The 23,869-nt window shown below is 38.8% G+C and overlaps 2 protein-coding genes across 3 annotated transcripts in view; one reads left to right on the top strand and one right to left on the bottom strand.

Moving 5' to 3' along the window:
• LOC126479519 (scaffold attachment factor B2-like) overlaps window positions 1-6,900 on the top strand; it is a 184,341-nt gene extending 177,441 nt beyond the window's left edge. For both annotated transcript variants that reach the window (XM_050103792.1, XM_050103791.1), the window contains exon 17: window positions 5,495-6,900. In XM_050103792.1, the coding sequence (XP_049959749.1) occupies window positions 5,495-5,693 (199 nt within the window). In that variant the 3' untranslated portion in view covers window positions 5,694-6,900. The remainder of the gene's footprint in view (window positions 1-5,494) is intronic.
• A 184-nt stretch (window positions 6,901-7,084) lies between these two features.
• LOC126479545 (cleft lip and palate transmembrane protein 1-like protein) overlaps window positions 7,085-23,869 on the bottom strand; it is a 165,184-nt gene continuing 148,399 nt past the window's right edge. Inside the window, exons 9-11 of the mRNA XM_050103793.1 lie at window positions 10,433-10,568; window positions 10,228-10,343; window positions 7,085-7,416 (exon numbers count right to left, since the gene is read on the bottom strand). Of these exons, the coding sequence (XP_049959750.1) occupies window positions 7,350-7,416; window positions 10,228-10,343; window positions 10,433-10,568 (319 nt within the window). The 3' untranslated portion in view covers window positions 7,085-7,349. The remainder of the gene's footprint in view (window positions 7,417-10,227; window positions 10,344-10,432; window positions 10,569-23,869) is intronic.

Below are 23,869 nucleotides of genomic sequence, written 5' to 3'. Positions count from 1 at the left end.
AGTTTATCAAGTAATTCCCATAATTTTTCTATGAACCTTTCTCTGCATACACAATGTATGTACTCCAGGATCAGCTGACTGGTGTTTGGTGGATAGTTCTTAATACCAATAATGTCTTGTCCCATTCTGGTTGCTTATGGAGTATAAAAAAATTGTTACCTAACTGTCCTGGTATCTTCACAATCACTTTCCTTACTCTAATGGTCCTAATTTGCAGTATATGGTGGTGGCCCATAATTGTTGAACTGTTCTTCCAATAGTGGTTCTCTCATTTTACAACCATAGTTTTAAAAGAACATCTGTCATACTCTCTTTTTCCGATCAGATGTTACGATCATACATGTGTGTGCCTATGCACTTGGGGAGGGTGGGGGGTGATGTTAACTTTTATGCCAGTTATAAAGGGTCAGAACACAGCAGTATGCTAGAACTGGTTGTACTGCATCTACTTGAAACATTGTAACTAACACCTGAATGGGCAAGAGTCATAGGAAAGCACTAGATGTTACATTAATAGCAAGTTGCTCCTTTGCATGCTCTCAAAACTGCTGTAACACACAGTGTGAACTCTACAAGGTGTTGGGCAGCTTATGCTACCCACAATTAATCTTGCATATTTGGTGATGGGTTCTTAGAGCATACACAGGTATCAATCGGGTGATGTGGGAAGGTGCAGGGCCAAGCTATGACAATGAATTCATGGAAGTGTTAATACAGTGACTTGGCTAAAAGCTATGAGATCATACTGTCCTGTTGAAACATAGCAACTTCACCAGGGTACTGGTACACTGATACCAGAAATGGATGAAAATGATCTGCAAGAATTTCCACATACTGTGTATCTGTAGTTACTCCCTGCAGCCACACGATGGGGCCACATTGTGACCACTTGAACAGAGCCTAGAGCATAACTGAGCCACATCCTACCTGGGTACACCCTTGCAGAAACACAGGATTTTATAGCTGCTTCAAGCATATGTCACATTCATATACCTGTCAGCTAAGTACAACTGAAACCAGGGTTCATTGAGTTAAGCTACATGCCACCGTTGTTCCAGGCCAATCGTTGAGCACTGTATAGGTGCCAAGAAAGAGACAAGCCTTGGAAATCCTAATTTTTATGTAATTTGTGATTTGATATGATTTTTACATCTTTCCCTCATTATAATTTTATGTTCAAAGTTGATTAACTTACTGAATTCTGCCTCAGGCTGCAGATATTTTCTGTACTTTCGCCACACACGACATCTAAGTGCAATATTATGCTGTTTTACACCATACACTTCGAATTGGACAACCCTTCCCTTAACTTTTGGACCCTCAGTTTGTCTTCCATTCACATTCCTTACTCTTGATTTCAAGAGTTAGTCATATTTTGTGTTGCTTTGAAATATTTCCCCTAAATTTCTAATACTCTGGTATTTTACAGCTAATTGTGTAACTGTATGTTACATGCTTTTCTCTCATCACTATGGGAATTACTTCACATTTATCCACACTTAACAACTGTTCAGTGGAAATATTGTCTGCCTGCATTTTCGTATCATCTAGGGATGGTACTTTACCTGTAAGCATCATTAGTGAATTACATGAGAGTACAGCTAACTCTGCCTTGTTAATCCAGCTTATCTTGGTAACACTGCATTACTGAGTAAACATAAGTGATAACCAAATTAACTATAGGAAATTTTGTGCAAGAACTGTAAAATCACTTTATTCAAAGAATAAAAAGTTGACATAACTACAATAATAAAAATGTGGTACACTCTTAAAGAAGCAGTAACACAAAATGCAACAGCGAGGCAGATCTTAAGACATTTCTCCCAACTTGATGTAGTGAAATTTTGACACACACTTTAAATTTTGATTTTTTTCAAGCTTATGAAATTCAGTGTAGAAAAAGTGATTTTGAGACAAACATACATCTTCACACAATTCTTAAAAGTTTTGTTTCATATTCTCAACAAACTGTATTTAATCATCGTTGATAGGGGCACATGTAACATAAGATTAATTACGAGGGCTATCCACAAAGTACATTAAGTTTTGGAATCAAAAATAAATAAAGTATTGGAAATTTTTTTTTATTATATACAGATGAAAGCCACACTTAAATACTACTTTTCTACATAGTTGCCATTTAAATTAAGGCACTTATTGTAGCGATGGACGAGCTTGGAAATTCGGCAGCCTGCGCCTTCAACCATGTGGTTACCTCTTCTTGAAGCTGTGCGTCGTCATCAAAACGCTGCATAGCCAACCACTTCTTCATTGCTGGGAATAAGTGGAAGTCGCTCGGTGCCAGGTCGGGACTGTACGGCGGATGAGAAAACAACTCCCACTTAAAAGATTCGAGAACTTCACAAGTGGCATTTGCCGTGTGGGCCCGGGCGTTGGCGTGAATTGGCAAGATCTTTGAGCCCAACTTTCCCCTGCGCTTGTTTTGTATTGCTCTTCTGAGGTTGTGCAGAGTTTGGCAATACCTTTGAGAGTTTATTGTAGTGCCTCTTTCAGGAAATCCACAAAAATCACATTTTTTCTGTCCCAAAAGAAGAGGTAACCACGTGGTTGAAGGCGCAGGCGGCCGAATTTTACAACGAAGGAATTTCGAAGCTCGTCCATCACTACGATAAGTGCCTTAATTTAAATGGCAACTATGTAGAAAAATAGTATTTAAGTGTGGCTTTCATCTGTATATAATAAAAAAAAAATTTCCAATGCTTTATTTATTTTTAATTTCAAAATGTAATGTACTTTGTGGATAGCCCTCGTATATTGGTTACGCAATACATGTGCAGATATGAGAAATATTTAGTATGCTGTCCATGTTTGCACAATTCTGTGTGTACCCTTTTTATTTTTTACATATGTGACTAGTCAAAATTACAGTGTGTGTTGTTGATATTAGTATCTGCCTAAAAAGGTTATATGTATTCTAAATGTATGCTATGTATTGATTGCCCAAATTTTGGTAATACAAGAAGGAATAAAATAAAGAATTGTTTTACATCAATTTTGTCTTCACTTCCTTTCTTGTTTACCATGTAGTCTGTGGCAGTATTTTTAATTTTCATCATCTTCACTGGCAAGCTTACTGTTACTTTTTTTAAATCCATTCCTTATATTTTCAGTCGAGACTCTTCCACTGGCCCAGCATAAGATATTTACGAATTGTTTAGTAAGGGCATGGTCTTTTTGTAAAAGACACTCCCTTAAAAAGTCACAACATCCGTTATTTGTAGTTGTGAGGTCATGCCACCATAAATTACTATGTCTGTCTTTGAAAACAGATTCTTAATATCGTGGGTCAGATGTCCCCTGAGAGAATCTAGCACCGCAATTTTCCTTCTGTTAAAGAAAAAGCCTGGTATTCTGTTGTCCAAACAACTGTCACTAATCTAGTGTGAGGAAGCTTCCTTTGTTCTGCTGACACCCCAGTTTTATTCTTATTCTGGCCTTTTCACTTCCTGAGCTTTGTATAAGAACACTTTTAATGCCCTTCACCTCAACAGTACAGTTCTGATACTTTATTGTTACTGTTGCCCACAATGTAACAAATCATAACTTGGTCTGCCCAAACAGAGAGGAACGAGCTTTCCTGCCCACACAGGGCTGGCAGCCTTCATACATGTTGTGTTTTCCTAGGAAAGCTGAACTGACTGAATGTTGGTATTAGAATTGTACTCGAATCTCATAATGAACCAGGATTAGTATCTTCATTGATTGCAAAAAGAAAAAAACTATGAGTAAAACAGAAATATCATAATGTTTGTTGAAGTTTGCAGTGTCGTAAATGTGGTGGTTTTGGCCTATCATCTACCCATGTCTTAAGCAACCATAGATCAAAACATCCTCCATCTAAACCTTCCACAGTCAAGTTTCAGTACAACATTTGATAGCATATCCAAATAAACTACCAGGCTTTTGATGATGGGTGTGCTGACATGGCGGAGAAAATAACTGTGCAGTTTTCTTGGTTTTATTATATGATGCTGGTAGTTTCCTGTCAAATACCATGGGAAGTCACTGAGATAAGAGTTCTGCATTGTAATGTGAGCCCCTTCCTCATCGCCATCCTCATGTACATGCCAATACTTGGAATCTTGTGATGAATGCAATTGGAAAATTTATCCTCAACACCTCCACTCAGATAACTTCTCAATTAACTGATAAGTCTTCATTGTGTTTGTTTTGTGCGTATTGCGTAACCTACTGCACCAATTCATGAAATCATTCTTGCGTTGCCACTGACTGTTTGTTTGGTGTGTAGAATTGGGCATTCCATTTATTCTTCACCCAATACCACCTTCACATTTGTGTGTGACCTATTCTTCATGAATCACCATCAACTTAGAATTAGTGTCATATTGTTTGCGTGAACCAACTTTCGCCAGTCTTAAAATACAAAGGTGCTGTAGAGCAATAGTTTGTGTCATCAGAGCTCATCTTTAGTTGGTTGTGCCGCATTTCACGTATTTTGTGTGAACGTATTTTTGTTAGCATTTGTTTGTATCTTGTAGAAACTTACACTGTTGCTGAGTATTTGCCCAGTTTGAAATGGACTGACACGAAAACAAAAATTGGATGCAGGTGAACAAAGGTTCAAGGACGATAGATGTTCACTGAAGCCAGGGTACATAGTATACATTTCCATGGTTAGCAGCATGACAAAATTTGCCCACATGCCATTCCCCTCATTTTCAAAGGTGCTGTAGAGCAATAGTTTGTGTCATCAGAGCTCATCTTTAGTTGGTTGTGCCGCATTTCACGTATTTTGTGTGAACGTATTTTTGTTAGCATTTGTTTGTATCTTGTAGAAACTTACACTGTTGCTGAGTATTTGCCCAGTTTGAAATGGACTGACACGAAAACAAAAATTGGATGCAGGTGAACAAAGGTTCAAGGACGATAGATGTTCACTGAAGCCAGGGTACATAGTATACATTTCCATGGTTAGCAGCATGACAAAATTTGCCCACATGCCATTCCCCTCATTTTCAGCCAAGCTGTTCCCCTTCTAAATTATTCAAAGTAAATCTGCTTTGAAAGAAAACCTCATCTCGTAGGGTAAATGTGGTATATGCGGTACTTGGTGTACTTTAACTATTTTAGATTGAAAGGTAAACACTATAATTCTCTGTATTAAAACCTTCCTAAACAAGTTCTTACTATGACTGCCCTTTTCACAAATTTGGTCTGCATGCACTCATACAAAACATCCGCATGGCATATCACTATTAAATGTTTGTATTTGCTTATCAACCAATAAGTTTAGATAATTAAATTTTTGTCTTTTCTTAGCCTTTCTTCTATTCTGTCTTTGCTCCATGCTCCCCTATACTGTCTTCATAATCTTTTTTCATCCCTCTTCAGCATTTGTAATTACCTAGTAGTCAGTCTTGTTATTGCCAATTTGGCAAAATTTGTGGTTCCAAATGCTAGTGGCCATGTGACTGCCGGCACATGATAATTAAAATGTTTTGTTTTATAATAGGTGGGTGAGTGGCAGCAGTGGCACTACAGGTGTCATAGCACGAGGCTCAAGTCTAAGTGTACCAGCTTCATTATATGACCAGCAAGGTGTTTCACAAGCAGCAGCTTCATCTGTGGCCATGAGCAGTGGAGGCCCTTACGGCAGCAGTGAGCGTTTCGATACCTACAAGCAGTCAATGGGATCTATGCGTAAATATTAAGTGTATGACAAGATTTGGACATTAATATTATTCTAAGTCAAGTGTTAAAAAGTGAGTTCTGAATACGTGGTGGAAAACCACTGAAGAGTTTTCAGTGTAGCTTCTGTAAAAATGACAGATCCACTTACTTGTAGGGGAAGTATAATGCTTTACACATTCCTTTTAGCATTTTCTTAGTTCAGGATAAATTCTGGAAAGGTTGTTTAAAAAAAATTTCATACACTTTGCTGTGAAGCATATTTATATATGTCCTGTATACAGTCACTACTTTCCAGTTATATATTTCTCCCCAGTTGTTTATGGGGCAAAGTCATTACACACATCACTTGTACTTGACAATTAGTGCAAAAACTAATGCTGTAATGTTTGTGTCATAACAATGATTGTTATGTTGAAAACACTTTTGTAAAATTCCTGAACTGTTTTAATATATTTTGTAATCCTGAATAAAAGTGTGTAAACGTACTTCAAGTGAGCATGTACAAGATTTGCTTGAAAAGATCTTCCTAGTATGTACCAAAAATGTAAAAACATTTTTAAAAAGTCAAGTGACAGTATAATTATGAGTCAAGTTTCACCCAAAACAGTTCTTTATTTTTAGTCCCATCTTTTTCTTAAGCTTAAATCTAAATTTTATTTGAATAAACTGTGACTAGGCTACATCAGAATAACGAAAGCATTTTTGTATTCATACAAATTGATTGCGTCTCTAGTATCAGAATATCCAATACCACAGTCACAGCATTTTATAATCAGATGGCTTGCTTAAAAGTTAAACATTTCTGCATTCTAAGAAAGGATAGTAAGATGAGAACTGCACAAAACTGATAATGAAGAGCTTTCCTCAGTTGAAAATACATAAGCAACAACTTTGTCAAAATTGATATGCAAATAAAATTTGAAGTAACATTGTTGAACCAAGTTCTAGGTCATGAATGAGTGGAGGCTCTGAATTGAAGGTGGCTGTACCAGAGACCGAGAAAACAGTAGACTTGTACTGGTAGCATATACTGCTGTGTAGATTCCCCTTCCCAATGATTTCCACATTAACCTGTCCCACAACAGAGGCCAGATTGCAGTTGCTATTGTACCATAATGTGCATTATGGAGAAGCCATAACAAAGCTGAGATACAGTATGCAAAAAAGATACTGTTTCTAATTAAGACAATCCCACCCATGCCACATTTCAGTGAAGAATTTTCTAGTTGTGCCCAAAGAAAAATAACCTGGTTTTTATGTTGCACTCAAACATCTTAGGAGGGAGATTCCCCAGAAACATGTATCCAAGCTTGCTTTTATTTCATGCTGTTACTGCAGCACAGTGGATTTCAAAATCAGTGTGTACAGTACTGTAATATTAACTCTGCAGTATTAAGTTCATTTCAGAGCGTTCAAGTGTAGAATCATTTTTAATGGATTTCCTTAGGGTGTGCAGAACAACATTTGATACAGTAACAAATACGTAGCTTCAGTGACTTAAGCCTGAAAAGTTTTCTGTCTTATTTACCCTGTTCTTACACAACATTATGAAAAGCTTCTGCTTTTGGGTGGAAAGAAATTAATTCTTCCTCACTCTGGTATGATGATAATTCAAATTAGGTTCTGTGAGCATTTACTTTCTTGTTATAGAACTTAATGCAGCTGTAAGAGTATTCTTATTCATGCTTCTTTTCATCTGTAACTAGCGTCCCATCCACACGAGTTTTGTCTACTGGATATAGCCTGAAAATAAGACATTTTAATTATATATATATATATATGAGCTAGAGAAAAGCTCCAGTGAAATCTATATTTCATAATGGACAAATACGTTTATATTGGGTGTTTAGTGAAGTAAATAGAAAAATTAAAGAAAGGTATTCACTACACCTCGTATTTAAGATTATACCATGGTGCACAAATAACATTAAAAACAGAAGACATACTATCTTAATAAATTTATATCAATCAAGGAGTACACCAGGGCTGTAATGTCTCCATCATAGTTACTTAGATGAAAGCAGCAGCAGACGACAGCATTGTATTTAAGTACTCTAAAATCCAAAGAACATTATCACGAAAAAGACATGGTTGTTACCCTCAAACACTCTCTCTCTCTCTCTCTCTCTCTCTCTCTCTCTCTCTCTGTCTGAAAGAAGCACCTGTAGTATGTATGTTCATTCTTACGCCAAATCATAAATTACATCAGACACAAAACGAAAAAACAATTCTTATATAAGATAAGAGTTTTTAATGATTGCGAAGTTGATTGCAGGACTAATGTTTCCTGCTCTACAGGTGACATATCAGCACAATCAGTTAGGCTTTTCCAATACTGCCCCATAGGGCACTCCAGACTGCTACTTGCCAAGTGACCCTAATACACATTTTCTGTGTATGCATAAGACAATTGCCTACCTGAGTTCAAACTGCCTGTATTGTAAATGCTTAGGTGATGGTCATAACTATCATCAACAGATTAGCTGACACACACTGCTCACCAACGAAGAGCAATTACAGACATTCTTATTTTTCAGTTTTGTATTTACAGCAGAGATGAACTTAAAAGGTCAAAGTTTAAAACTAGAATTACTTGATGTAAATATAGAAGAAAACCAACATCTTCATAATGTGGTATGGATTGTTTGGGGATGTGGGCAGAAGTTTTAACTGAATATCTTTGTTTGCCTTTACTACTATTAGCTTTTCTCCCCTCTTTGCTTTTGAAGAACTAAAATTAGGCCCATTTATAAAGTGCCTTTCTCACTGTAAAGGTTATTTCAAAACTCAATAGCGAAACATCAGGAATGGGCGCTCTAATACATGCCTTAAGAGCTAGGAGCACTTGTTCATCTTTGCTACTGAACAAGATATCATTGCACTTGCAGTCTACTTTTTTAAGGCCAATTTTTTCTTGTTATTGTGAAAAGCAAAGAGCTTGCAGTAGAAAAGTTTTTTTTTTTCCCACAGTATCAAAGATGAAAAGGTGCTCATAGCTCTTAAGGCAAGCATTTTAGAGCCCATATTTACGACGACTTTTTCCTTCTTGTTAAATGAAGAATCCATTCCTCAAGTTTGCCATTTAGTTTTGAAATGCCCTGTATACCCATTGCTCCCAAACTTTTCGAGACATTACCCCCCAGAATGCAGAATCAGTTAATTACACCCCTCACCCAACACACATGTCATAGAATTTTCTTTGAATATTTTTATTTTTAAATGATGAAAGAGAATGATATTTAGGTTTTGTAGGTGTTTTGTTAGACCACAAACTAATGAGTCAGTGAGGCAATTTGTGCTTGTTTATTTCTAACAACTTTTTTTTAATAGAATGATGAAGCAATTCTCAGTGCACTGAGAGTGCTGCATACAAGTCCTTCTCGGAAAAGAAAGCTAACTATGAACATTACAAAACATATTTCCTTCACCTACACCCCCATTTAAAATCATATGATGATGATGATGATGATGATGATGATATAGTAATAGAGGAGTGTATTATTCATTACATAGTTACTGTGTTGGGCTGTCATTTATGTTTTGTTAAGTAAATAACAGAGCAATTTCTTGTGCAGTGTGGGAACTACCTACAACTCTTGAGAAGGCATTTTAATGAGATATTCAAGCATATGTGATGTATGTCTCTTAATTTTACTGTCCTAAATACATGGTACACAGTATCTATGTAATGAATGGACTATGTATGGAAGATGATGATCGCACAGTCGTCTCACGCCGTAACCTTTGCCGCACTGTTATGAGTTAATGTCGGGAAGGAATTTCAGAAAGAATGTAATTTTTGGTGACTTATGTTCTCAGTACTATAGTCATACTAAATAGAGATAGTAATGATATTTTAAAAATAATTTAGTTTCATGACAGAACCACAACTGAATCATTTTGTTGCAACCCCTTAGAAAATTTCATTTTATCTGGGTTGGGAACAACTGATATATACAATGTGGCTTTTACTACTGCTTTCATTATTCACCTAACTTACCATTAAGCATATATGGAAAAATTAGTTGAATTTCTGCCCTCTTGTCTCTAAGAATTCAAAATAGTGAATAAAGATTGCACTGTACTTCGTGCTCTAGGTATAACTTTCAGGCGAATTAGTGTTGGCTAGTTGGCAGAATGAGCCTATCAATTTCTGGAGTTGACTGGAAAATGTGCAGCAGACTATTTGAATATCTCAATCCAAATTCAGGCCCAGTATCTGAACTACAATCCACCTGCACTAAGATTTTCTAAGAGCACTGCACTTTGATATATTGGCTGCCATTTCTAAACTGTAACTTTTTCATAGTCCCCAAGTGACTTCATAACATTATACACAATGTTATATTTTATTAGTATCCTTTGACAGCAGTGGCACCAGCTGTGAACTATGGTGGGATTTCCTTTTATTTTTAACATATTTTGGTGCTGTTGAGTAATAGTGTTTCTTAAGAAGTACATTAAATCAAATTTTACTCATTTTTGTGATGCAGGGTTATGCATTTCTGAATATTAGTGAATTAAAGATATTTAGAAAACCATGTGGTGCCTTACCATCTTTGATATAAATACACGAGGAAGACGATATCATCTCTGAAACAGGCAACTCGATGAGCTGTTGGCATCGTTATGATAAATGCAAATAGGTCATCAATAAATGTGTTGAATGCCTGAGGAGAAAAAGAGTTTTAGTTGATTGTAGCTTACCATGTTGACACCATCAATTTTTTTTTTTTTCCAGTGAGACTACAGAACATACCTTGTACATGAAGGCTCTCCATGGCAGGTGTGCAACGGATTTCAGTTTATAATTAACAAACAACTGAGGCAGCATAAATAGAAATCCAAAGACGTACACACCATTCACAAGACTATGAATACTCCAGGAATACCAACTGAAATAAATTAACAAGTAATTTTTAATGCTTATCTTATTTGCTGATAAAACCAGATTTACAATCAGAACAAAGCACTCCGTTTCAGCCACTGTTAATGTTAATAATTTTTGGGCCTCTATGACAATTTAATGTTTTCTGCTAACCCTCTTTGATGTGTCTCTTTGTTAGCTTCCCATTAGAAGTGGAAAGGAAGAGTCATATAGTTTAACACCCATCTATATCATTAACGATTGAATACAACCTCAAAGTGACATTTGTGTGAATTTTGACTGCCAAATGAATGAAACTACTTAACAGTGGCACTGTTGTGCACATTTTGCATAGGCTCAATCTGCCACTTGTCTATAAAGTGTACATTGTGTGAAATTAAATATACAGACCAGAGGCAAGGATTCTTAAAATATAATTCAAGGAGCATAAATGTGCCATCAGACTGAACGTCTTTGACAGATCAGAAGTAACCTTCCATGTTCATTATGTTTAACACCCACCAACTGATCTGAATCCAAGTATCACTTGCACTTCAACAAGGGAAGAAACTCAACCTGTTCTAAAAATGGGAAATATTTCTGCATAATAACATGAGCAAAAATATTTTATATTATCAAGTCACGAGTGGCTCAGGTGTTTCCTTTAGAAGCATTGCAAGGATACAACAATAAACTCACTCATACCTTGAAAATTTAAGAATAAGTGCAATACAGGAACAAAAAGGTGACTTTGCTAAACCGGTCATTCAATTACCACCTGCAGACAGGATTGATGTACAAAACCCACCCTTCTGGAATATGCACATGAGTGTTAGCGACTTAATTTTTACATCACAGCTGACTCTTGACATGAGTGCATTAGAAACCCTACTCACATGACCCACTAAACATGAGATGCAGGATGATTGTGCCAGACAATGGAAGAAGGATGTTTGAGAGTTGGCTCTCAAGATGTGTCGTGTGACTTCTGATAGTATCAAGAATTTTAAGTGGTTGCACCATGTTTTATAGTTTCATAATGTGCCCACTAGTAGGCAGATGGGAGTACAGGCCAACAGGTTGACCCTTTCATGCCAGCACCATGATTGTTGCGTCATGCACTGAACGAGCGCCAGTCTGCCGTGCCCACTGTAAGGCGCATTTTCGTGCTCCCCACGGCACTACTCTGCCCTGCTTTCACACTCTTAATGCTATCGCAATTATTGGACTTGATACTGTATATTTATACAAATCACACATATTGTCTGTGTCTGTGCACCAGGTATGTTAATGGAACAGCTGGAGTAGCACGTGTACCTGATGTAGAAGCAGCTACAAAATGTGTTTCATGTTCATCGTCAGATTCAGATGATGATTCGCTTTCATCTTTAAAGTCACTACCCAGTATGAAAGAGCTTCCTTCACAGTATAGCACTTATCTGCCACGTCACTTCTAGTAGAAACTGAGGTTAACAACACGTCACTTCAGATTAGAAAGAAGGCGGGAAATGAGCAGTGCAACTCAATCGAAACAAACGCTTTGAAACTGAATGGAACTGCATCTAGTGACTGTTGTTAACTACAAACTTTGAACAAAGCCATTAGATGGTGCATAGGTCAAGCTTCCATACAAGCCGAGCGTAGTGAAGCGGAGAAATACGACGTAATGTGGAACTGCTACAGCAGTCCACCGGCTGGGTGGCACATTCGCTCCCGACTTCTACAGAAGTTCACCGTAGTGAAAGGGTTAATGGTCAAAATAGATCCATATACTGAACTACAATGTATGGGGGGAACTATTATTGATTTTATCTAGATAAAGTTCTAAAAATAGCAGTTGCAGTAAGTTGCCTTTGTCAGTAGTCTTAAAATACAGAGAGGGTTGCGAGTGTTAAAAATCAGCCAATAGGAGGAAAGGTGAGAAATCAAGTCAGTTAGTTCATGTAATCTTTGCTTTCAGAGGGAGCTATATATTGCAAAGAGTGAAGCTTATATCTGCCTGCATGCATATGAGCATTGCTTCCAACATGATATTAAGTTGTACTTTTGCACTAAAGGTGAGGAAAAACATAGAAATCCTATCTGACGCTCTTTTTGGGTCAGCTTGACTCTTATAATAAGCTTGGTAGTTACAATAAATGATTGAAAGTATTGTAGGGATGGGAATATTTGTCACAATCCATTTTTTTTTATTTTTTTTTTATTTTTTTTTTTTTATTTTTTTTTTTTTTTTTTTTTTGTTGGTACCATCTGTCGAATGGGGTCAGACAGGCGAATTCATTGTAACTGGTTACCATATCTGCCTTTATCTCTGGTCTATTCATTGTGTCTCTCTGTGTGTTTTTTTTAGCTTGGGTTGGAAAGAATCGAGCAAGAACCTTACGGCCACTGTTCACACCTCCCACCAGCTGCTGGCTATCATTACTGTGCCAGGCTACAAAAATATGAGTAGTTGAACCTGTGGTGGGGAGGGGAATATCAGTTGAGTGGAGCTCCATCCTCTTTAGGGAAGTGCCAAAATCCCCTGGGGCAAATAGAGAGAGGGGAGGGGGATTGGGGAAGTTTGCTTCCTCGTATGAAGTGATAAACTCAAATCTCACAAAATACAGGTGGAAAGGTGTATGAAGAAAGAAAAACAACACTTACACAGGTGAGCTTATGCATTGGGATCTCCTGGTCAGTCCCAACATACATGATTCCACTTCTTGCCAGAAATTATAGTTCCTCCACGCTCACACCAATCATTTTTGTCTTAACTTGCAGTGAAGTACATGAAATGTATTTGCAGTTGTGAATACGAACAACAACTATTAGCTGTATAATGAAAATTTATGCTGGGCTAGGACTCGAACCTGAATTTCCTTCTCATCATGAGCTGTGTACATCTACATCAATACTCTGCAATCCGCCTTTAGGCACTAGCCATTTTCTTCCTGGTTCCACTTGCAAATAGAATGGGAGAAAAAATGACGGTCTATATGCCTATGTATGAGCCCTAATTTATTTTATCTTATTTTCATAGTCCTCGTTCACAATGTATGTTGGAGACTACAGAATCATTCTGCAGTTAATTTCAAATCAGTCTAGATTTTCTCAATAGCATTCCTTGAAAAGAATGTCACCTTCCCTCCAGAGAATCTCCTTTGAGTTTCTAAAGCATCTCCGTAGCACTTGCATGTCGTTCAAACCTATCGGGAACAAATCTAGCAACCCATCTCTGAATTGCACCAACGTCTTCTTTTAATCTGGCCTGGTACAGATCCCGTGCACTAGCATCCTATATGCCGCTGCCTCAGAGAAATCACACTTTCCTAAAATTCTTCCAGTAAGCTGAAGTTGACCATTTGCCTTTCCTGCCACAATCCTCAAATGTGCTTTCTATTTCATATAATTTTGTAACAGTGCACCCGACTGTGTCAATGAGGACACTATTAATGATGTATCAAAACATTATGGATTTGTTTTTCCTACTCATCCGCATTATTTTACATTTTTCTACATTTAGAACTACCTGCTATTCATCACACCAACTAGAAATTTTGTCTGCATCATCTTGTATACTCCTACAGTCACACACACACACACACACACACACACACACACACACACACACACACACAATGACTCCATAGCCATCCCAATCTATACTCAGCATGTAGTCACCTCCAACTACTAGTATTGCATGATCTGGGTATTTACATGCTACTGACCATAAATCTTCTTTAAATGACTAGAAGAGTCGTAACAGAATTGGGTGGCCAGTAAAAACATCCAGCAATTAACTTAGTTTTACCTACACCTGTCATACATGACCGGATGACTTCACTCAACTTTGACCTCACAGGACACAATTTTGTCAACTGCAATGAACATTACCCCTTCTATGTCCTCTAATGTGTCTTTCTGATACATGTTCCATCGCTCGCTGAGTATCTTGGAGCTTTCCACTTCAGGTCCCACAAGGATACTCTGAGCATGAGAACGTTCCAAATTTTCTCAACAGTGTTTCTTAAAAAGTACATCACCTTTCCTCCAGGGATTATCACTTGAGTTCCCGAAGCATCTCCGTAATACTTACGTGTTATTCGAACCTATCAGTAACAACTCTCATCACCTGCCTCTGATTTGCTTCGATATCTTCCTTCTATCCGACATGGAATGGATCCCAAACTCTCAAGCAGTACTCAAGAACAGGTCGCACCAGCATCCTATATCCCGTCTCCTTTACAAATGAACCACACTTTCCTAGAATTCTCCCAATAAACCGAAGTCGGCAATTTGCCTACCCTACCACAGTTTTCACATGTCATTTCACCTTGTATCGGTTTGCAACGTACTGTGTCTAGCCAGAACTCTAGTGATACCGTATTCGAATGTTAAAGGTTTGTTCTTCCCACTCATCCGCATTAACTTACATTTTTCCACATTTAGGGCTAGCTGTCATTCATCACACCAACAGGAAATTTTGACAAAGTCATCTTGTATCTTCCTACAGTCACTCACTGACACCATCAGTAAACAACAGCAGATTGCTACCCATCCTGTCCGCCAAATCATTTATGTATATAGAGAACAACAGCAGTCTTATACACTTCTCTGGGGCGCTCCTAACGACACCCTTGTCTCTGATGAATACCCCCCATCAAGGACAACATACTGGGATCTGTTAATTAAGAAGTCTTCAACTCACTCATATCTGTGAACTTATTCCATATGCTTGTACCTTCATTAACAGACTGCAAAGGGGCACCGTGTCAGATGCTTTCTGGAAATCCAGAAATATGGAATCTGCCTGTTGCCTTTCATCCATAGCCCTCAGTATATCATGCGAGAAAAGGGCAAGCTGAGTTTCGCACAAGCAATGCTTTCTAAAACCATGCTGATTAATGGACATAAGCTTCATAGTCTCCAGAACATTTATTGTATTCGGACTGAGAATATGTTCAAGGATTCTGCAGCAAACAGAAGTTAGGGATATTGGTCTGTAATTTCGCGGGTTCATTCTTTTACCTTTCTTATATACTGGAGTCACCTGTGCTTTTTTGCAGTCCCTTGGGAGTTGGTGCTTGGGTGAGAGATCCGTGATAAATGCAAGGTAGGTAAGGGGGCCAGTGCCACAGGGTACTCTTTGTAAAATAGAACTGGGATTCCATCCCGACCTGGTGTTTTATTTGTTTTCAAATATCTCTGTTGTCTCTCTACACCCAGTATGCTTATTTCTATGTCGCCCATATAGGAGTCTGCCCGATGGTCACATGATGGTATGTCTGTACAGTTTTCTTGTGAACAGTTTCTTGAACGTGAAATTTAAAACATCGGCTTTCATTTTGCTATCTTCAACTGCCACACCAGACTGGTCAACAAGGAACTGAATGGAAGCCTTAGACCCTTTTAGTGATTTTTACATACGACCAGAATTTTCTCGTGTTCTCTGCCAGATCTTTTCACAGATACATCTTAACCATTGCTTGTCATTTGTGCATCCCCTGCTTCCTCAGCATCCGCCATATTTTGTTATTAAACCGTTGTGGGTCTTTTATATCCTTTATCCACTTACTAGACACGTAGCTCTCCAACCATGATTTACAATCTGCTTAAACTTCACCCGTAATTCCTCTACATCCATCTTATTACAACTAAGTGATGCCAATTCATTGTCTAAGTGAGACGTTAATAACTGCTTATCTGCTCTATGTAGCAGAAACACTCTCCTAGCCTTCTTGACAGGTTTATTAACTTTCATAATCATAGTTGCTGTAATGACATCATAATCGCTAATTCCTGCTTCCATACTGACATTGTCGATACGGTCCAGCTTATTTGTAGCTACAAGGTCTAAGATATTTCCATTGCATGCAGGCTGCCGAGCTAGCTGCTCAAAATATTTCACATGACAATCTGTATGTACGCCTCTGCAATGAATCCATAGACATCACAGTCTATACTCGGTAGGTTAAAGTAGCTTCCAATTAGTATTGCATGTTCTGGGTATTTACGCAATATTTCTTTGAATGGCTCTTAGAACAGTCACAGCAGAATTGGGTAGCCAGTAAAATTAACTTAGTTTCACCTACACCTGTTCTATGCGACAAGATGACTTCACTGTCACACTCAACTCTGACCTCAATAGAGAGAATAATTTTGTCAAGTGCAATGAACACTCCCACTCCTATGGCCTCTAATCTGTCTTTCTGATATACGTTCCATGACTCACTAAATATCTCAAAGGTTTCCACTTTGGCCTGCAGCCAGCTCTTGGTCCCAAGAATAATTTGAGCATGAAAACTTTCCTGGAGGGCAGTAAATTCAGGAACTTTTATTACAGAAACTGCGATAGTCTACTGATAAAATTGTGATGCTGTTTGACTTCCCGTGCTGCATATCAACTGATAAGTGTTCATCAGAGCACGTCAAGCTACTGTGTAGCCTAAAAAACCCTCATATGCACTCCACAAGTAGTCTCCTATGCGAGTAGCCACTTCCTTTGTGTAGTGCACCCCTGACCTATCAAAGGGAGTCCTAAAAATGCCCACATGAAATTGCAGATCTAAAAATCTGCAGTCAAAACCGTCACAGAGTCAACGAAGCCTATGGTTGAGACCCTCCACTTGGCTCCAAACCAAAGGACACTGATCAACTCTGGGAGCAATGCTGCAAATTATGAGCAGTCGTCACCACCCCTGCCAGCTGCCTATTCGAACTCAGGATCGCCTCAGAACCCATGTGACAGGCATCATTGGTGCCAATGTGAGCAACAACTTGCAGACAACTGCACCCTGCATGCTCGATTGCCATAGGAAAGGCTACCTCCACACCTTGGATGAGCTCATTCTGTAGAGGTGTTTCAAATGAGAGCTCGAGCCCAACCATTTAGTTATCAGAGCACGTCTCGTGGGCAGTCCCAAACTTCCAAAGGAACAGGCACTGTGGCAGCTACAGTCATTTTGTAAGCTAATGCATGTGAGATGGAAAAACAATCCTGTAGTAATGTTCGAATTCAGTATTAGTTCCGTTCTGCTTGACACTGTCACATCAATTAAATATCTAGTCATAATGTTGCAAAGCGATATGAAATGGAAGGAAGGCAAACGGCTGACTTTGGTTTATTGAAAGGGAATGTGTACCTCACTTATAAAGGGGATCCTGAATACAACAGTTGCGCTACTCATTCTTGAGTACTGCTAGAGCGTTTAGGATCCCCATTAGGTCGAATTAAAGGGATAAACCAGAGCATGTGATACCAACTGTCATATTTAACTGACGAATCAGCTCAAGTGTGAGATGCTACACAATTTCTAAATGGCAACCAATAACATTACTCAATGTCATGACACAAAAATATGAACATCAAATAAATGATCGTACAAATTGTTAATTGTAAATATTGAAGCATACATGACAAACACAAAAAAGGGGCTTTGGGTGGAGGCAAACTAAAATAATAACAACAAAATCATGATAATAGTAAAACATTCAAAACATAACAACCAGAGAAATATGATACATTAGTTAAAGAGAGAGAGCGAAATAGTGAAACTAAAGAAAGCTGGTGTCACAAAATAGCTGATGAGCTGTTCCGATGTTCTGTCCCTGCAAATGTACAGTGCCGCATAAATGTAATTTTTCTTTGGTTTATTTTCTGTTTGTTATTCCATACTTTACATTGTGCATGCATTCATGTTTGTATAACTGTAAGCTGTTATCGAGTAAGTATATGTGAAAATAAATACCCTGTTGTCTCTGACAGCCACATATTTGATGACCCCAACCAACTATGACACATAGGCACCAGCTTCGGGTTCAGTGCTTTGCGCAGTTTTGCAACATTGACACTAGCAACTTCTGTGCCAGTCGTCGTACTTATTCCCACGTGAGAATTAATGAACCAGCAGCCATCAGTGCAGTTAACAGGGTGGTGATAAAACTGCCTCCATTTTGGCAACATAATCCTGTGTTATGGTTTGCCCAGCTAGAAAGTCAGTTCATCCTCACACAAATATCAGTGAAAATTGACACTGCGAGAAGAAAATGTGTTCACAGTGACACTAGCCTCCCTGATCACAATTGGCAGCATTGACCACGCAGGTAGCTGCATTACAAGTAACACACAACTGCTAACAGTCACGAGGTACTACTCAATCACCATCAGCACAGAATTTATGTTGGTACCACAGGAAGTTTGATGCTGATGCACAAAAGTGTACGCCACCTTGCAAGTGGATGCACGAATCAGATACCATAGCAGCAACAACTACTTCTATTGCACAGAAGTGCCAACTTTTTGTGATGGACCACTATACAAAACTACAATACCTGGTCAATAGAGAGGCAGAAGAAGCCATGCCAGAGCTGGGATGATCGCCATCTGTTCGCAGCTAATGACTCCAAGGTTAGAACATACGGTCAAGTAACATTATTTCTTAGCCTGGGGCTACATCGTGTGTTTGAATGGCAATTTATAGTGGCAGATATATCACAATCTATTATCAGAGCAGATTTTTTTGTTCTTGTACAACTTACTGCCAGATCTCATGTCAGAAACTTAACAGATTTGACTACTAATCTGCATACACCAGGGAAAGTCCATTGTTTCACTCCACTAGTGGTACACACAGTCACAGGCAGAACACCCTCGGATCATTCAGCAGTTGTCTACCCAACTGTTCACCACTTTTTGACCACACCAGGACAGCCAACTGATGCTCAGCCAAGATGTTTGATGTCTGAAAAGCTAAAAGTGGTGAAACAGCAGGAAATTCACATTATGCTATCACAGAGTATCTGTAGAGTTTCTAATAACAGCCCTGATTCTCGTCGTGCCTAAAAAGAAAAATCATGCAGTGACTACTGCCCGCTCAACGGAAGGACCACCCCAGTCCCACTCCTAGAAGACTTTTCTGCAGATGTTTACAATAAGATGATATTTTCTACCACAGACCTATTCCAAGCATAATACCACCCCCTGTAGCTACAGAAGACTCCCAAAACAGCGGTAACTATTCCATTTGGCCTATCTGAGTTCACCAGGATGCCATACAGACTGTGAATGCAGCCCAGCCCCTCCAGCACTTTATGGACTAGGTGACAAAACATTTAGATTTTTGCTATGTGTACATCGATGACATGCTGGTCATGTCCACATCAGAAGAGGAGCACTTATGACATCTGACAAAAGTGTTTGACCGCCTACACACACAGTGAATATTAATTAATCCTGCCAAGTGTGTTTTAGGTGAGAAAGAAGTGGACTTCTAGGATCTTTGGTGAATGCACAGGGTATGTGATACTTACAGCAAAAAGTAGAGGTCATAAGCAAATACCTCCAGCCTGTCACAGGTAACGACAACTGTTCCTAGGACTAGTAAATTTCTAGGAACAGTTCATTCGCAATCATGTGCTGATAACCAAACCATTGAACTAACTTATTAATGATGCACTGAAGCTTAACCACAGATTGCATTGGACTATCAAGGCAAGCACTGCATTTCAGGCTGTGAAAACCTATAGCAGAGGCCGCCCAGTTGGCACACCTGGTCGCCACACACAACTTGCACTCATGGTTTATACTTCGTCCACTGCCACTGGTGCTGCATTTCGGCAACATATGACTGAGCTGTATGCCACTTACGCTGTACTCAAAAAAAATTCAGACACGCATTAGAAGGATGAAAATTCGCCATCGATATGAATTGTAAGCCACTTACCTATGACATTATAGTAAAGCATAACCTGAGCAGCTGTGAAATTTGGATCTTATCAGCCAGTTCATGACCAGCATTTTGTATGTGGAAGGGAAGCTAAATGTTCCAGCTGATGCACTTCTATGTGTAGAAACAATGAATGCAGTAACAGGTGACACCGTGTGAGTGGAAGCAGTGGCAAATGCCACTGATTACGGCGCTATTGTGCATGTGCAACAAATTGATATCGAGTTGCATGATTTTTTGCAGCAATCAAAAGTACTTTTACAACTTGTGACATTGCCTGAAGCAAATGTAAAGTTATACTGTGATGTAGCAGATGGAAAGATATGCTCATATGTGCCATACAATTCAGAGCACAGGCAATGGATTCAGTGCACAATATGGTATACCAAGGAGTAAGGGCACTGCCAGATTAGTCAAACAGAACTTTGCATCACCAGATATGCATACAAACTGCTGAACATTTGTAAGATGTTCGGCATGCCAGAGGAATAATAATCACATTACCTCCACCAAATCAGTGTTTTGAACAAGCCAATGTAGTAGGCCCACTCAGCACTGGAAGGCTGCAGTTATTGTCTCACTGCGGTAGACAGGATCACCAGGTGGCCCGAGGCTTTTCCCATTAAGGACATCATGGCAGAAACTGTCGCACAAACATTTTTTCATAACTGGATTGCCCTGGTCTGAGCCCTGCTGAAAATTACCACTGATCTGGGACACCAATTTGTAGCCTATGTCTCCACAACATTGGCCACAGTATTACGTACAAAGCATGTACACATCACAGCATACCACCCCACATCAAGAGGCAGCTTCATCAGTAGTTAAAAGCAGCACCGAGATGTCACGCAACACTGAACTGGACAGAGACACTGCTTGTCATGCCTTTATGTCTTTGAACATCATTTAAGAGTGCTCTGAAGAACACAACAGCGGAACTGGTAAATGGACAAATGTTACATCTACCTGGAGAGTTTTTGCACACAGCATGGCAGATGACACAATCACTGCCTCAGATTAAGAGAACACACACACCAGCTAAGAATGACAATGCCTAGAAACCAGTTGAAAAGACACACTTTTAATTTCACGAACTTGACAAGAGAATGCACATGTTCTTATGCAATGATACAGTGCATAAGCCATTGCAACCACCATACAGTGGACTGTATCCAGTAGACAGTAGGGGCAGCAATACTCTCCTCATAATGATCAATGGTACGCCCATCACAATCTCAATGGATCGGATCAAGCCAGCATTTATGGATTCAACAGACATTACAACAACCACAGAAAGCAAACTAGAGATGACAGAGGAATCAGCAGCAAGAGGTGTTCCTGTAACCCACATGCACCACACAACACAAGGCACTGTGATGCTGAGACCGATGTCAAGAATTACTGTCCCACTCCCTATTAGAACCACCGACTCATGTGGCGCACCACCCAGTTTCAAGAAAGTAGTTACGAGGGTTGGACTATCATTAACATTAAAGGGGGAGTCATGAAGTGACCAGCTGTTTCCAGGTCACCACTTCAGTCATCAAGTGTTTCTTGTTAGTTTCATTCCAACTTGGGATATCTTGTCTGCAGTAGTCCTTAGTGATTGCCTTGTTTGCTGCATGTATTCCAACAAGTTATTTGCCTGGGTAAATCCATCCAAGATGTTTGTCACACTTTTTAGCAAGTACATCCCACTTTGCTTTCCTATTGGTTACTTTCAATTTTGATCAAGACTGGATGGTGTTTGCTGTGTAGGAAGGCTTGTAATAGAAATTGGGAACTCTGAAGAGAGAGTTTCTCATTAGTTGTTGCAGAGCATAGTTCAATATTATACTGCTGTCCCCATGCTGCCATTACAAGAGTTCCTTTACCCTTTGCATCAAATACCAAAAATACGTTATTGTATTCTGGCCAGTTCACAATGACTTTACCATTTTCATAATTCTATTTAATGTAGTGACTTTTAAAACCTCCACGATATATGGCAGTATGTTGTGATACTGGAATGGTCTGTGGAGATACAGAGATAGCTGGAGGTTTGGATATATTAACTACTGCTAGTTCTCCAATTTTTACTTGTCATAGACGTCATATACAAGGCATGAGGGTATGAGATTTTCCAGATATTCTGCAGCCAAGGTTTAGAAATAAATAATTTCATTGAGTGGAAGTGAAAATACTAATTTTGAATATAAATGAACAAGCTTTATTTGTAGAATTATATGTATTTTTGTTATCCAGAATAATTGTTCGGAATATAAAGTTTTAATTATTATTTAGGAAGATTTATTAGGGGATAAGTCATTTTTGTGTATTTTATTATTTGCATGAGGTATTCCACCTGATCTCTGTGCCATTCCAAGAGAATTGAAAATGGACTTGGGAGTCTTGATGGGCAAGTAGTCAAAGGCGGCAAAGTGTCTTCTGCGCCAGCCATACCAATGACCAGATGTTTATATTTATAATGTATATATGCAAGTATTGACACACACGAGACTGCAGTTTAAGGCAACTGTAGCCACACACATTTTTGACAAAGGCCTTACAGGCCAAGAGCTTTATTTGGAACAGTCTTTTTGTTGTGCCTATCTGTGACTCAGCTTGTCTGCTATATGGTGAGTGGCAACTTTCCTTTTCATAATACTGTTACATTCCATCCTGGATTTTCCATTGTTTGGTTATTGAAAAAAAATGCTTGTTATTCGTAACCCACAAGGTCTCTTGTAACAAGATGTGTGTGTTGTTTTTACAGGTGCAATAAAAGCCTTAAAAGATCAGAGTTGCCAAGTCCTGGTTTTTAGTAAAAATTAAGTTATTCTACAGATAAGAAGAATATTTACCAAGCCGGGGGTTCGTAGATTACTCCGAGCTGAAGATCACAACAAGGTTAATTTAAAATATGAACAAACCCTCGCAAAAGCATAGATGTGCATTCTTGGTTGCTGATCATATGTGAGTTGCCCCTCTATAAGCATGATGGTGCTTCATGTAAGCCAAAGGCAGGAATTTTTCCTCACTGATTCATTTGTTGTTCATTTTCAGTATGAGTTTCCTGAACAATGACAATGTCTATGTTTTGATAAATCTTCTAAAAGACTTTGCATATTGTGTTACTTACGCCTTCAATAATGATTCCAGAAATAATAATAATAATTAATAGCCACTGCCACCCATTCCTATTTCACTTAAAAGCCAGGGGCTATACATTTTCCCTATTATTTTCACAAACCCCTGGAAAATACAAAAACCCATGGGAACATTTGTCAAGATGAGCCTGCATGATCGAAAAGACCTTTTTTCCCCCCTCCCTACAACAGATTTCACAGACTCCCAGTATGCCTTAACAGCATTCATACTGGCCCCAGTCTCATAACCTATGTTCCAGTTTGTGGTTGTAATATGCTTCCTACCCAACCCTGTTTATGAAGCAAAACCATCTTACATTATCATAGACCCTTCTGCAACACATTCTTCTTGAAGAGAAACCAAAATCCGCTTAGCACAATTATGAACCAGCTGAAAAATAACATCAGAAGAATCCCCACCCAAAATAACACCACCCCAAACACAAAGACCCACAATGTCATGCCCCCTACTACCTTCCTCCTTATCAAAATAT

The sequence above is a fragment of the Schistocerca serialis genome, chromosome 1 (genome assembly GCF_023864345.2).
Source record: "Schistocerca serialis cubense isolate TAMUIC-IGC-003099 chromosome 1, iqSchSeri2.2, whole genome shotgun sequence".
Classification (NCBI taxonomy): domain Eukaryota; kingdom Metazoa; phylum Arthropoda; class Insecta; order Orthoptera; family Acrididae; genus Schistocerca; species Schistocerca serialis.
The sequence above is the reverse complement of the archived record's forward strand: the minus strand, read 5'-3'. Positions and strand labels throughout refer to the sequence as shown.